The sequence below is a fragment of the Moschus berezovskii genome, chromosome 2 (genome assembly GCF_049115385.1).
Source record: "Moschus berezovskii isolate FMDL1 chromosome 2, NW_MosBer_1.0, whole genome shotgun sequence".
NCBI lineage: Eukaryota > Metazoa > Chordata > Mammalia > Artiodactyla > Moschidae > Moschus > Moschus berezovskii.
Genome location: NC_142461.1, coordinates 839207 through 853349, shown reverse-complemented (window position 1 = coordinate 853349; position 14143 = coordinate 839207). Strand labels below are relative to the sequence as shown.

Sequence of the window (14143 nt, the reverse complement as noted above, 5' to 3'; positions counted from 1 at the left end):
CGCAAGGAGATCCAACCAGTCCACCCTAAAGGAGATCAGTCCTGAGTGTTCATTGGAAGGACTGATGCTGAAGCTGAAACTGCAATGCTCTGTACACCTGATGCGAATAGCTGACTCATTTGAAAAGACCCAGAGGCTGGGAAAGATTGAGGGCAGGAGGAGAAGGAGACGACCGAGCATAAGATGGCTGGATGGCATCACGAACTCGATGGACATGAGTCTGAGCAAGCACCGGGAGCTGGTGATGGACAGGGAGGCCTGGGGTCTGCAGTCCACGGGGTCGCAAAGAGTCGAACACGACTGAGCGACCGAACTGAACTGAACAGAAGAAAGGGGTTAAACCCGGGACGGGACTTGGATCGGACGGCCCCGCCCCCCGCGCGTCTAGCCCCGCCCCTTCCCGCGGCCCCGCCTCCAGCGCCGCTCCCTTCCTCTGGGAAGGTCACCTTCCACCCTGGGAAGCCGAGTGGGCATGCGCCGGCCCCGCACCTGCGCACGGCCCCGTTGGTGTTCCCGCCCCCGCCCGGGGACCGGAAGCCCCGCCCACCCGGCGGCGCCTGCGCAGCCAGCGGGGCCTCGGGGCGGGGCGCCCTGGCGTGGCGCCGCGGTGCTCGGCGGGACGCCGGCGGAGCGCGGCCTCGGGCTTGGGGGTGGGGCTCGACGTCAGGAGCCAAGATGGCGGCGGCGGTCGCGCTCTCCTTGAGGCGCCGGTTCCCGGCCGCAGCCCTTGGCGGGGCCCGCCTGCAGGTGAGCCGCGGCGCGGGGCGGGGGCGCGGCGGAGGGTGGGGGGCCCCGGGGCGCGAGCCGCTCCCGCCGCCCGGGGTCCTGCTGCCGCCCGCGAGGCGGTGAGGGCGGAGGGGGCTTTCAGACGGAGCGGGGAAGAGGGCAGGCAGGGCGCTTGGGTCGTCCAGGGGCACCTGGCGAGCGGGTGACGACTGAGTGCAGGAAGCAGAGCGCGGACCCAAGCGTTTGGATGCCGGGGCCCTGCCCTGCCCGCAGACCGTCCCCCCGGGACAGACAGACCCGCCGGGCGTGAGGGGCCGGGCCTGGGAGGCACCCCTGCAGGCGCACGGCTGGGCACTCGGGCCGGAGGGTCAGCACGGGAGGAGGGACAAGCGGGCCTGGGAGGCACCCCTGCAGGCGCACGGCTGGGGACTCGGGCCGGAGGGTCAGCATGGGAGGAGGGACAAGCGGGCCTGGGAGGCACCCCTGCAGGCGCATGGCTGGGGACTCGGGCCGGAGGGTCAGCACGGGAGGAGGGACAAGCGGGCCTGGGAGGCACCCCTGCAGGCGCACGGCTGCGGACTCGGGCAGGAGGGTCAGCACGGGAGGAGGGACAAGCGGGCCTGGGAGGCACCCCTGCAGGCGCACGGCTGCGGACTCGGGCAGGAGGGTCAGCACGGGAGGAGGGACAAGCGGGCCTGGGAGGCACCCCTGCAGGCGCACGGCTGGGCACTCGGGCCGGAGGGTCAGCACGGGAGGAGGGACAAGCGGGGCCCGCTTAGCCCCCGGGGGACCCGAGTGCCCCAAATCGCCGTGGTCTCCGCAGCGTCGCAGTACCGACCTCACAGATTGGACCTGCATCGGATCCAGAGGTTGGCGCAGCTCTTGTTTATACCGTTCAGGGTGCGTTGATAGTTTTTCTCCACATCCCCTGTATTGTCAGGAAAATGGGAACATGGGGAGCGGAAAGGGAGACCGCCATTGCAGTTCGTGTGTATCAAAGACCAAGGCCTTACAGATACCTTTGAAATCTTTTTCCTCTGGGAAAAACATCCTGTGAGGTGGGTGAACAGGAATTCTAACCTCCTTAGAGATTTGAAAACTGCTGCTGCTGCCAAGTCGTGTACACAGCAGCCCACCAGGCTCCTCTGTCCCGGGGATTCTCCAGGCAAGAATACTGGAGTGGGTTGCCACTTCCTTCTCCCTTTGAAAACTGAGGCCTCCAGAAAGATTTTTTTATACTTGCTCGAAATATCACAGCCAAGAACCAGTTGATCTAGGACCTAAACTCGCTGTTTTGAACATAATGTGTGAGAGACTCCTAGCACAGATCAAGACCCATGATAGGTGTACAAAATACATTTGTCTCTCTCCTCTTCTTGCACTCATGTGAAAATACGTCTAGTATTAAGTAATTGTGTGGTTTTACAACACAGTGCCCATGGCCCATCTTATAATGCTAATTCTTTCCAATATGCTGTCTGTGAACTTGGATAAGTCATTTTACAGTCATTCTGAAAAGCGGGGATGGGAGTGAGGCCTGCCTACCAGAGCCTCAAGCTGGTGTCCTCTGAGCATTAAATTGGTGATTTTGATAATGACCTTGTTTACCAGTTCCTTTTGTAGTTGCTGAGCAAGCAATCAGGTTGTGAGAACCCCACCAATGAGAGTGAGTTCTAAAACTCAGGTCCCTCTTCCAAGAATGAATTATAGAGAAGGCTGGTTTCATAGGTCAGTGTTGTAATTCCCAGTGAGGCCATCCTAGGGCCCTGAGGGCAGAGAAAACAGAAGATTCCGCCCCCATGCTCACCATTTTCTAGGAATATGCATTCATACCTCAGAAGCCACCTGACAAGTAACGAGCGTGGTGTGTTACCTTTGGGCATATTCAGATTCTAGAAGTCCAGAACATAGTAGGATTTCTCTTCTGAATTCCTTTTACGCTTTAGTTTGCACCACCAAACCACTGCCTGTAAGTATTTAACTGTAATGTATTAATTGTCACTTGTGATGTTGTTTCATTTTCTTGTCTAGACTATGTATTCCTTGGGGGCAGTTAACCACCTACTTTCATTTGTGTATATCTTTGCTCCTGGCACTGGCAGGATTAGGATATCTGTCTGCCAATCAGAATAATACAGGAACTGATACGGTTGCCAATATTGAAAAGCAGAAATTATTTTCTGAACAATTCTAGGAGCTTGGCCCTCCACTTAATCCTCTAAGGTAGATGTTAATACTCCCTGCCTTCTTACAAAAGAGGAACTAAAATCAGAAAGGTTAGGTAATTTGCCAAAGACCGTTCAGCTCTCAAGTGGTAGAGCTTTGATTTGAACCAACGCCACTCACACCTTTCAGAACAAGCCTGACCTGCTGTTTTCCCCGGGTTTGTACGGACCTCCCTGCCCTCCTCCTCTCCGTTTCTCACCTTCCTGTCCCACCTCCAAACCTGTCTCTCAGTTCAGTGCAGTTCAGTCACTCAGTCGTGTCTGACTCTGTGACCCCATGAACCGCAGCACGCCAGGCCTCCCTGTGCATCACCAACTCCCGGAGTCCACCCAAACCCATGCCATCCAACCACCTCATCCTCTGTCCTCCCCTTCTCCTCTCTCCTTCAATCTTTCCCAACATCAGTGTTTTTTCAGATGAGTCAGTTCTTCGAATCAGGTGGCCAAAGTATTGCAGTTTAGGCTTCAGCATCAGTCCTTCCAATGAACACTCCTTTCAGTGAACATCTCCTTTAGGATGGACTGGTTGAATCTCCGTGCAGTTCAAGGGACTCTCAAGAGTCTTCTCCAGCACCACAGATCAAAAGCATCAATTCTTCGGCACTCAGCTTTCTTTATAGTCCAACTCTCAAATCCATACATGACTATTGGAAAAACCATAGCTTTGACTAGACAGACCTTTGTTGGAAAATAATGTCTCTGCTTTTTAATATGCTGTCTAGGTAGGACTTCCCTGTTGGCTCAGCCAGTAAAGCATCTGCCTACAATGTGGGAGACCCGGGTTCAATCCCTGGGTTGGGAAGATCCCCTGGAGAAGGAAATGGCAACCCACTCCAGTACTTTTGCCTGGAAAATCCCATGGACAGAGAAAAAATAAACTGTCACTGTTTCCACTATTTACCCATCTATTTGCCATGAAGTGACCAGATGCCATGATCTTAGTTTTCTGAATGTTGAGTTTTAAGCCAACTTTTTCACTCTTTTTCACTTTCATCAAGAGGTTTTAGTTCCTCTTCACTTTCTGCCATAAGGGTGGTATCATCTGCAAATCTGAAGTTATCGATATTTCTCCCGGCAATCTTGATTCCAGCTTCTGCTTCCTCCAGCTCAGCATTTTTCATGATGTACTCTGCATATAAGTTAAGTAAGCGGGGTGACAATATACAGCCTTGATGTACTCCTTACCTGATTTGGAACAAGTCTGTTGTTCCATGTCCAGTTCTAACTGTTGCTTCCTGACCTGCGTACAGATTTCTCAGGAGGCAGGTCAGGTGGTCTGGTATTCCCATCTCTCAGACTTTTCCACAGTTTGTTGTGATCCACACAGTCAAAGGCTTTGGCATAGTCAATAAAGCAGAAGTAGATGTTTTTCTGGAACTCTCTTGGTTTTTGAACAATCCAGCGGATGTTCAGAATTTGATCTCTTGTTCCTCTGCCTTTTCTAAATCCAGCTTGAACATCTGGAAGTTCATGGTTCGCATATTGCTGAAGCCTGGCTTGGAGAATTTTGAGCATGACTTTACTAGAGTGTGAGATGAGTGCAATTGTGTGGTAGTTTGAGCATTCTTTGGCATTGCCTTTCTTTGGGATTGGAATGAAGACTGACCTTTTCCAGTCCTGTGGCCACTGCTGAGTTTTCCAGCTTTGCTGGCATATTGAGTGCAGCACTTTCACAGCATCATCTTTCAGGATTTGAAATAGCTCAACTGGAATTCCATCACCTCCACTAGCTTTGTTCGTATGATGCTTCCTAAGGCCCACTTCACATTCCAGGATGTCTGGGTCTAGGTGAGTGATCACACCATCATGGTTATCTGGGTTGTGAAGATCTTTTTTGTACAGTTCTTCTGTGTATTCTTGCCACCTCTTCTTAATATTTTCTGCTTCTGTATCATTTCTGTCCTTTATTGAGCCCATCTTTGCATGAAATGTTCCCTTGATATCTCTGATTTTCTTGAAGAGATCTCTAGTCTTTCTGATTCTATTCTTTTCCTCTATTTCTTTACATTGATCGCTGAGGAAGGCTTTCTTATCTCTCCTCGCTGTTCTTTGGAACTCTGCGTTCAAATGGGTTTATCTTTCCTTTTCTCCTTTGCTTTTCACTTCTCTTCTTTTCTCAGCTATTTATAAGGCCTCCTTAGACAACCATTTTGCCTTTTTGCATTTCTTTTTCTTGGGGATGGTCTTGATCCTTGTCTCCTGTACAATGTCACGAACCTCCGTCCATAGTTCTTCAGACACTCTAATCCCTTGAATCTGTTTGTCACTTCCACTGTATAAACGTAAGGGATTTGATTTAGGTCATGCCTGAATGGTCTAGTGGTTCTCCCCACTGTCTTCCATTTCAGTCTGAATCTGGCAATAAGGAGTTCATGATCTGAGCCACAGTCAGCTCCTGGTGTTGTTTTTGCTAACTGTATAGAGCTTCTCCATCTTTGGGTGCAAAGAATATAATCAGTCTGATTTCGGTGCTGACCATCTGGTGATGTCCATGTGTAGAGTCTTTTCTTGTGGTGTTGGAAGAGGGTGTTTGCTATGCCCAGTGCGTTCTCTTGGCAAAACTATTAGCCTTTGCCCTGCTTCATTCTGTACTCCAAGGCCAAATTTGGCTATCTGGAGCAACTGCCACCTGAAATCTTGCTGATTATATGAATGAAAAAAACTTCTGTTGTTTGGGGGAAAGGAATTATCTTTTTGTGCTGTTCTGCTTTGGATTTACATTTTCACCACTGTATATAGCAGCTACAAGGTGGACTTTGGGGTTAGATGACCTGTGTTTGAATCCTGGCTCTTTTGTTTTATGACCTTATTCTTATTGTTTAATTAAGAATAAAAAAGCTTTCCTAATAGAGATGTTGTAAAGATTAGAGATACTTTAGTAAAATGTCAGGCATATGGTAAAGGGCTCAATGATGAAAGCTATTATTTCCACTTTTACTTCTACTACAAACACCTGCAGGCTTCCCTGGTGGCTCAGAGGTTAAAGTGTCTGCCTGCAATGCGGGAGACCCGGGTTCGATCCCTGGGTCGGGAAGATCCCCTGGAGAAGGAAATGCCTGGAGAATCCCATGGACAGAGGAGCCTGGCGGGCTACAGTCCATGGGGTTGCAAAGAGTCGGACACGACTGAGCGACTTCACTTCACTTCACAAACACCTGCAGAACAAACGTTTAGATTTCTGTTCAGGGCATGTTTTTAAATCACTTCCCCCATAACCCTGTGGATTAACTCAGTGCAGCCCTCAAGATGAGCAGAGCCCCTCCCCTTTAGAGCTGCAGCCCGCTCTGTTCTCTTCTATCCTCCTTCCTGTTAGCCTCCCCCCTGCTGTATCAAGTGTTGTATGAAATATGGTTTTAACTCAGAATTAAACCGGTTGTTTTGGGAAAAAAAGTCAGTGACACTTTGGGGTACTCCAAAACTTAGGTTGGGGTTTGCCACCTTCTGATACTCCGATATTCTATTGCGATTCATGCTTGTTTTGTTTTTGTCTTGCATCATCCTTACGATAAGAGAGTTTTTAATGATTTCTAAGCAAACACACGGAGAAGGCAATGGCAAGCCACTCCAGTACTCTTGCCTAGAAAATCCCATGGATGGAGGAGCCTGGTAGGCTCCAGTCCGTGGGGTCGCTAAGGGTCGGACACGCCTGAGCGACTTCACTTTCACTTTTCACTTTCCACTTTCACACATTGGAGAAGGAAATGGCAAGCCACTCCAGTGTCTTGCCTGGAAAATCCCAGGGACAGGGGAGTCTGGTGGGCTTCCGTCTATGGGGTCACACAGAATCGGACACGACTGAAGTGACTTAGCAGCAGCAAGCAAACACAGTTTCTTTGGGGACGCTCTTCATGATCAAGTTTAGACCTTTGCCTCTTTGTAAAGTGGACAGGAAGCAAATATATAAGTATTAGAGGTGTTAAAATGCGGGCCCATTGGGGTAACCACAGTCATTTTTGACAGGCCTTTGTGGCGGTTAAACTGAGCTTAGGAGAGCCGGATGCCTGTGCCCATTGACAGTACTATTAAATCAGGCCTTAAAACCAGGGAGCTGTAGCTGACAACCGCAAAGCCCCAGGCTCTTTTTAAATTGCAAGGTTTACTGATGTTTTGACTTTGCAGAAGTTAAGTTTTAAAGCATTTTGTCCCTCTCCCCTACCACCTGACTCAGGCACAGCAGCTCCCTACCCTGGAGCACAGTTTACTGAGAGCTGAACGTTCTACTACCGATTGTTGTTGCGGCTCAGTCACCCAGTCATGTCTGACTCTTTGAGACCTCGTGGACTGCAGCACAGCACGCCTGCCGTCCCTCACCACCTCCTGCACTTTGCCCAGATTCGTGTCCAGTGCGTTGGTGCCGCCATCCAGCCATCTGACCCAGCGTTTCCCCCTTCTGCCCTCAGTCTTTCCCAGCATCAGGGTCTTTTCTCATGAGTCGGCTCTTCACATCAGGTGACCAAAATATTGGAGCTTCAGTTTCACCATCAGTCCTTCCAATGAGTACTCAGGGTTGGTTTCCTTTAAGATTGACTGGTTTGATCTTGCTGTCCAAAGGACTGTCAAGAGTCTTCTCCAGCACCACAGTTCAAAGGTATCAATTCTTCAGCGCTCTACTTGTTTATGTTCCACCTCTGACAACCGTATGTGACCGCTGGAAACACTGTAGCCTTCACCATATGCGTCTTTGTTGGCAAGGTGATGTCTTTGCTTTTAATTACACTGTCTAGGTTTGTTGTAGCTTTCCTGCCAAAAAGTAATCACCTTCTGATTCCATGACCGCTACAGTCACCACACAGTGATTTTAGAACCCAAGGAAAAGAAATCTGTCACTGCTTCCACCTTTTCCCCCTTGATTTGCCAGGAATTGATGGGACCAGATGCCATGATCTTAGTTTTTTAAATGTTGAGTTTTAAGCTGGCTTTTCACTCTCCTTTTTCACCCTCATCAAGTGGTTCTTTAGCGCCTCTTCACTTTCTACCATTAGAGTGGCATCATCCGTATATCTGAGGTTATTGCTGTTTCTCCTGCCAACCTTGATACCAGCTTATAACTCATCCAGCCCAGCATTTCTCATGATGTGCTCAGCATATAAGTTAAATAAACAGGGTGACAACAAACGGCCTTTTCATGCTCCTTTCTCAGTCCTGAACCAGTCCATTGTTCCATGTCCGGTTCTAATTGCTGCTTCTTGACCTGCATACAGGTTTCTCAGGAGGCAGGTAAGGTGGTCTGGTATTCCCATCTCTTTAACAGTCTTCCGCAGCTTATGATCAGCACAGTCATAGGCTTTAATGTAGTCAATTAAACAGAGATAGATATTTTTCTGGAATTCCCTTGCTTTCTCTGTGATCCAGTGAATGTTGGCAAATTGATCTCTGGTTCCTCTGAGTTTTCTAAACCCAGCAGTTACACTCTTGGGCATTTACCCCTGAGAAATGGAGACTTATGTTCACGTAGAAATCTGTCCACAACTGTTCATTACAGCTTTATTCATAATAGCCTCAAACATGGAAACAGTCTTCCAGTGGTTGAATGGCTTAACTGTGGTGCATCGGACCATGGAACCCTACTGGGTAATAAAAAGAAATTTGTTGAGGCATGTGACTTGGCTGAATCTCCAGAGTTACACTGAATGAACCCCCCCACCAAGTTACATAAGAGATGATTACATTATATAACTTTTTTTAAATGACAGAATTATAGAAATGTAACTGAGAGTCCCTTGTACTGCAAGGAGATCCAACCAGTCCATTCTAAAGGAGATCAATCCTGGGTGTTCATTGGAAGGACTGATGCTAAAGCTGAAACTGCAATACTTTGGCCACCTTATGCGACGAGTTGACTCACTGGAAAAGACTCTGATGCTGGGAAAGGTTTGGGGTGGGAGGAGAAGGGGACGACAGAGAATAAGATGGCTGCATGGCATCACCGACTCGATGGACATGAGTTTGAGTGAACTCCGGGAGTTGGTGATAGACAGGGAGGCCTGGTGTGCTGTGATTCATGGGGTCGCAGAGAGTCGGACACGACTGAGTGACTGAACTGAACAGATCAGTAATTGCTAGGGGTGAAGGAGTGAGGATGGGAGGTCTGAGGGGCCTGACTGTGACTGTGAAAAAGCAGGTATTTGTGATGATGGGAGTAATGTTCTGTACACGTGTCCAATTCTCTGCGACCCCGTGGACTATACAGTCCATGGAATTCTCCAGGCCAGAATACTGGAGTGGGTAGCCTTTCCCTTCTCCAGGGGATCTTCCCAACCCAGGAATCGAACCCAGGTCTCCCGCATTGCAGGCAGATTCTTTACCAGCTGAGCCACCAGGGAAGCCATACCTTGACTATATCGGGGTTAATATTCTGGTTGTACTGTTGTGCTGTAGTTTTGTACGTTGTTACCACTGAGGGAAATCGAGGAAAGGACAGGTGGGATCTCAGTATTACTTCTTATAAGCGCATGGGATTCTACAGTTATTTCCAAATGAAAGGTGTTAACTTAAATAGAGCAGCAGTCTGTGAGTATATGTAGCAACATGAATGAATCTCAGAAGCATTTTGTGGAGCAAGAGAAGCTAGGCCTGCGATGTGTGAGCTCATGGTATCTATATGGAGTTCTGTCAGGCGGATCTGCAGTGGTAGAAAGCCAGTCAGCTACTGGGGGCAGGGAGAGGGCGCTGACTGCAGAGACGCACTAGAGAGCTTTCTTAATGGAGATGTCCTGTTGTGATTGTGATAGTGGTGATACAATTTTATCAAAACTCACCAAACTATATGCTTAAAATTGGTGAATTTACGACAATGAACATACCTCATTAAATCTCTCGAGAAAGAGTGAAGAAGTGAAGGGAGGTCGCTCAGTCCTGTCCTACTCTTTGCGACCCCCATGGACTGTAGCCTACCAGCCTCCTCCGTCCAGGGGATTTTCCAGGCAAGAGTACTGGAGTGGGTTGCCATTGCCTTCTCCAGGGGTTCTTCCTGACCCAGGGATCGAACCCGGGTCTCCCACATTGTAGGCAGACGCTTTACCATCCGAGCCACCAGGGAAGTCCCCAAAAAAGGGTAGGGGGGGCGTTAAGCAAAAGCTTGCTGGAGCTAATACCTTCAGCTGGGAATTCTCGGCAGTCTAGTGGTTAGGACCGCCCCTTTTCACTGCTGAGGGCAGGGTTACTGGGCAACTGAGATCCTCCACGCTGTCAGGATGTGGCCAAAAAATGTCTTCAAGAATCTGTTCACCTCCTCTTAATCACCACAAGGTGGCGATAGCCAAGCATTCCTGACATTTCACGAAATGGAGTCCCTAGTTGGCAAGTGTTCGTTTGCAGAAATGAGTTTCCTTTTTTAATGGTCTTCACCAGCTTGGTGATTTGATAAAACACAGCTTTCATCTTCACTTTCATTTTCTTCGTGCGTTTTCTTTCCGTACTGAGGGTTGATATCTTCAGCTTTATTTAATTTGGGGTGGTTTTTGCCAGCCAGTAATGAACTCCAGTGCATTTCTTGTAATTACTGAGTGAACCTTAAGAGTTTTTGCTTTCTTTAGCAGTTTATAAGAGAATTAGCTGGCCTGGAATGTAGTTTCAATTTTGCAAAGTACTCTTTGGACTGGCAAGATCCTTCCCCCTCCTCACAGCCACAGGAGAAGCTCGGCAGGACTTGGTGTGGTCTCTGCCTTGTTTTGTCTGCCTAAATGCAAAAGGGCTTCAAGGACTAGGGGATGGCGGTGGCTTAGCATTCATTGTATGGGAATGCCACAAACAGAGGGGCACTTTTATCTCTTAATGGCTTGATGTAGGTTGCACTATTCAGCCTTTTAAGATACATTTAAAATAAACCACATTTTTGCATTATTCTAATGCTCAGTTTTTGCTCTTTTCTTCAATCATTCCTAACCGTGGATTGAACTGCTATATGCAGAGGCCTGGACCAGGTATGCTGGGAGATGTTAAATATATGTAAAGTGTAGGGTTCCATACTGTTATATGTTCTGTGTCAACTTGACTGGGCCCGGATATTTGGTCAAATGTTTTTCTGGGTGTTTCAGAGTGTTTTTGAATGAGTTTAACATTTTAATTGATAGATTGACAGAGGAAGACAATTATTATTTCATATAATTTATATGTGGAGTCTTAAAAATACAGCAAAATACTGAACCAAACAAAAAAGGAAGCAGACTTACAAATACAGAGAACAAACATGGTTACGGGGGGTGGGGGGGCAGTGTAGAGGGGGTAGTTTGCTGGGCGTAAGGTAGGCTCAGGGAGGTACCGTATACGGGGACTGTAGCCAGTCTTTTGTAATAACTGTAAATGCAAAGTAAGCCTTATTCGAATATTTGAGGGAATTCTCTGGTAGTCCAGTGGTTAAGACTTCAGGCTTTCACTGCTGAGGACCCTGGGTTCAGCCCTTGGTTAGGGAACTAAGATCCCACAAGCTACACAATGTGGCCAGAAAATATAATTTTAAAAAAATTTTAAATTATGTTTTAAAAAATATGATAGACTGAGTAAAGCATATTGCCCTTTCTAACATGGGTGAGCCTTATCCAGTCTATGGAAGATACGAATAGAACAAAAACTGGTCCTCCTTGAAATAAGAGGAAGTCCCTCTGTCAGGCTGGGACACTGATGTCTTTTTCTTGCCTTTAGAGTTGAGGTAACAGCTCTCCCTGGGTCTTGCGCGCGCTGGCGTTGAACCGGGGCTGCACCGTGGGCCCCCAACCGGCCAGTTGCGGATCTTGGGAGTTGCTTCCCCATAGTCGCTTGAGCCGATTCTTTACACTAAATCTCTCTTCACGTGTGTGTGTGTAGGCACACACCGCTGGCTCTGTTTCTCTGGAGAACCCTGACTAATACACGCGACCTTAAGGAGTAGGTGCAGAAGAAGACAGCGTGAAGAAGAGAGCTGACAGAATAGTGTTTGGGGACATGGGCTCTGGAGCCAGACCTGGGTTCCAGTCCTGGCTCCACTCAGCAGCTCTTGATCATGGGCCCTTCACTTGATCTCTGAGCCTCATTTGTCTCATCTTTAAAAGTGAAGATCCAGTGGACTCATTACTATAAAGCATTTAATACAGTACCTGGCAATAATAAATAGTAGCTTTTAAGATGAGTATAATTTAAATAGGTAACTTTTTGAGCAAAGCACCCTTTTTGCAAATACGTTTTTGTGGGGAGGCTGCTCTGTTGGAAGGAGGGTGGGAAGCTGGCCCCCCTTACCCTTGTCGTCTCCCAGCAGCCCCTGGTGGCGCTCCAGGGCCCCTTGGCTCACGCGTGAGACTGACTGTCAGAGGCTGTAAATGCGCAGGAGCTGTGACAGACCCTCAGAGCGCAGGTCTCTGCTGTTTGTTAGTGCCCAGATTTTATCTCGTTTTCAGATCCAGTATGCTTTGTCCTGCTATGGGTGGATTGTTTGTGTTCCCCCAGAATTCGGACGTAGAAGCCCTAATCCCCAGTGTGATGGTACTTGAACTTGGGGCCTTTGAGAGGGAGTTAGGGTTAGATTAGGTCATGAGGGCAGGACCTGTGTGATGGGATCACTGCCCTTATGGAGAGAAGGTGAGACCTGAGATCTCTTTGCAGCATGTGAAAGCAGAGTGGGATGCAGCCGTCCGTCCTCACTTAGACGCCAAACCGGATCCGCCGACACCTGGATCTGGGACTTCTAGCCTCCAGAACCATGAGAAGTAAATGTGTTAGCCACCTAGTCTTTGGTGTTTTCTTACAGTGGCTCAGACTAAAATGCCTCATCTAAACACCAGCGTCTGGTTTCGACCACCGCAGCAGCTTTCTACCTGGTTTCCCTAGATGTCATCTGACGAGTCTTCTTTTGTAAGCCAGTGGTGGTCTTCTCAAAAATAACATGTCATCCACCTGATGCATTTTTGTTAGCTTCTCATTGCTCTTAGGATAAGATCAGAACTTAGAAGTCTGTCTTGACTTCCTGGAGCCTGCCCCGTCCCATCGCTTCTCAGGTCACCACCTGCACAGCGGACGCCTCTCGGTCCTCCCAGGGCTCTGTGCTCTCCCACCCAGGCCTCTGCACGTGTTGCTCCTTCAGCTTATAATGCCCCTTCTTCTTCCCCTCGCCCCTGTCATCAAGCCTCAGCTTAAGTATCCTTTATGGAGACCTCCCTGACCACTTAGATAAGTCTCTGCTGCGTTCTTCCCTCGCTGTATTTTATTCTGAGTATCTCCTCTCCCTTCTTGCTCACTGCACACTGGTTTCTCTGAGGGCAGAGGCCGTGTGTGTGTATTCAGCGCCATTTCGCCAGCCCCCGGTGCCGTCGCTGCAGATAACCGTTGCAGTGCCGTGTGTCGGACCTTGAGGGCTGTGTCTCTCGGGAGGGCTGTGTCTCTCGGGAGGGCTGTGTCTCTCGGGAGGGCTGTGTTTCTCGGGAGGGCTGTGTCAGTTTGTGCGAGTTTGCATCCAGAATTGCACTTGTGCCAGCGAAGTAGAATGACTGATCTCGCACTCTCATTTTTAATGATTCTTTTTTTCTTCCCTTCTTGTGAACTTTTTACATTTCAGGCCTGCCGTGGGGCCCAGACAGCTGCAGCTGCAGCACCCCGAATCAAGAAATTTGCCATCTATCGATGGGACCCAGACAAGACTGGAGACAAACCTCATATGCAAACTTACGAGATTGATTTGAATAAGTGAGTATCTCTGTGAAAGCTAGGTATTTGATAAATGAAGGTGAGCTCTTGATCTGATTCAGGGACACATTTTTCCCATCTTTGGAAGGTTTTAAAACTGAGAGTACCCAGTGGCTCTGGAATTTATCATCTATTTTTAAAACAAGAATGACATAGATACCTGATTCACAAAGATACCAGGAGAGGGGCTCAAGAGGAAGGGGCGTATGTATGCCTATGGCCAGTCCGTACAAGGGGCGTATGCATGCCTATGGCTGATGCATGTTGGTGCAGGGCAGAGACCAGCACAGTATTGTAATTCTCCTTCAGTCAAAATTAAATTAAAAAGATAATAGTAATCTGGGGTTTTAGATTAAAAAATGATAATACCAGCAAGAACAGCTTTTATGAAAAGTCCTTTCCTTCTTCAGAATCAAAGTGTAACAGTTTCTAGGAATACTTCCATCTCAAAGTGTAACAGTAGACATGGTTTTAGCATAGGTCTGAAATCATGACACATTAACAGTTTAAAAATACCCAGTGTTTTTATGTTAATTTATGAA

At 48.3% G+C, this 14143-nt stretch overlaps 1 protein-coding gene across 1 annotated transcript in view; it reads left to right on the top strand.

Moving 5' to 3' along the window:
* The first annotated feature begins 590 nt into the window (after positions 1-590).
* SDHB (succinate dehydrogenase complex iron sulfur subunit B) overlaps positions 591-14143 on the top strand; it is a 32822-nt gene continuing 19269 nt past the window's right edge. Inside the window, exons 1-2 of the mRNA XM_088842911.1 lie at positions 591-747; positions 13474-13601. Of these exons, the coding sequence (XP_088699037.1) occupies positions 676-747; positions 13474-13601 (200 nt within the window). The 5' untranslated portion in view covers positions 591-675. The remainder of the gene's footprint in view (positions 748-13473; positions 13602-14143) is intronic.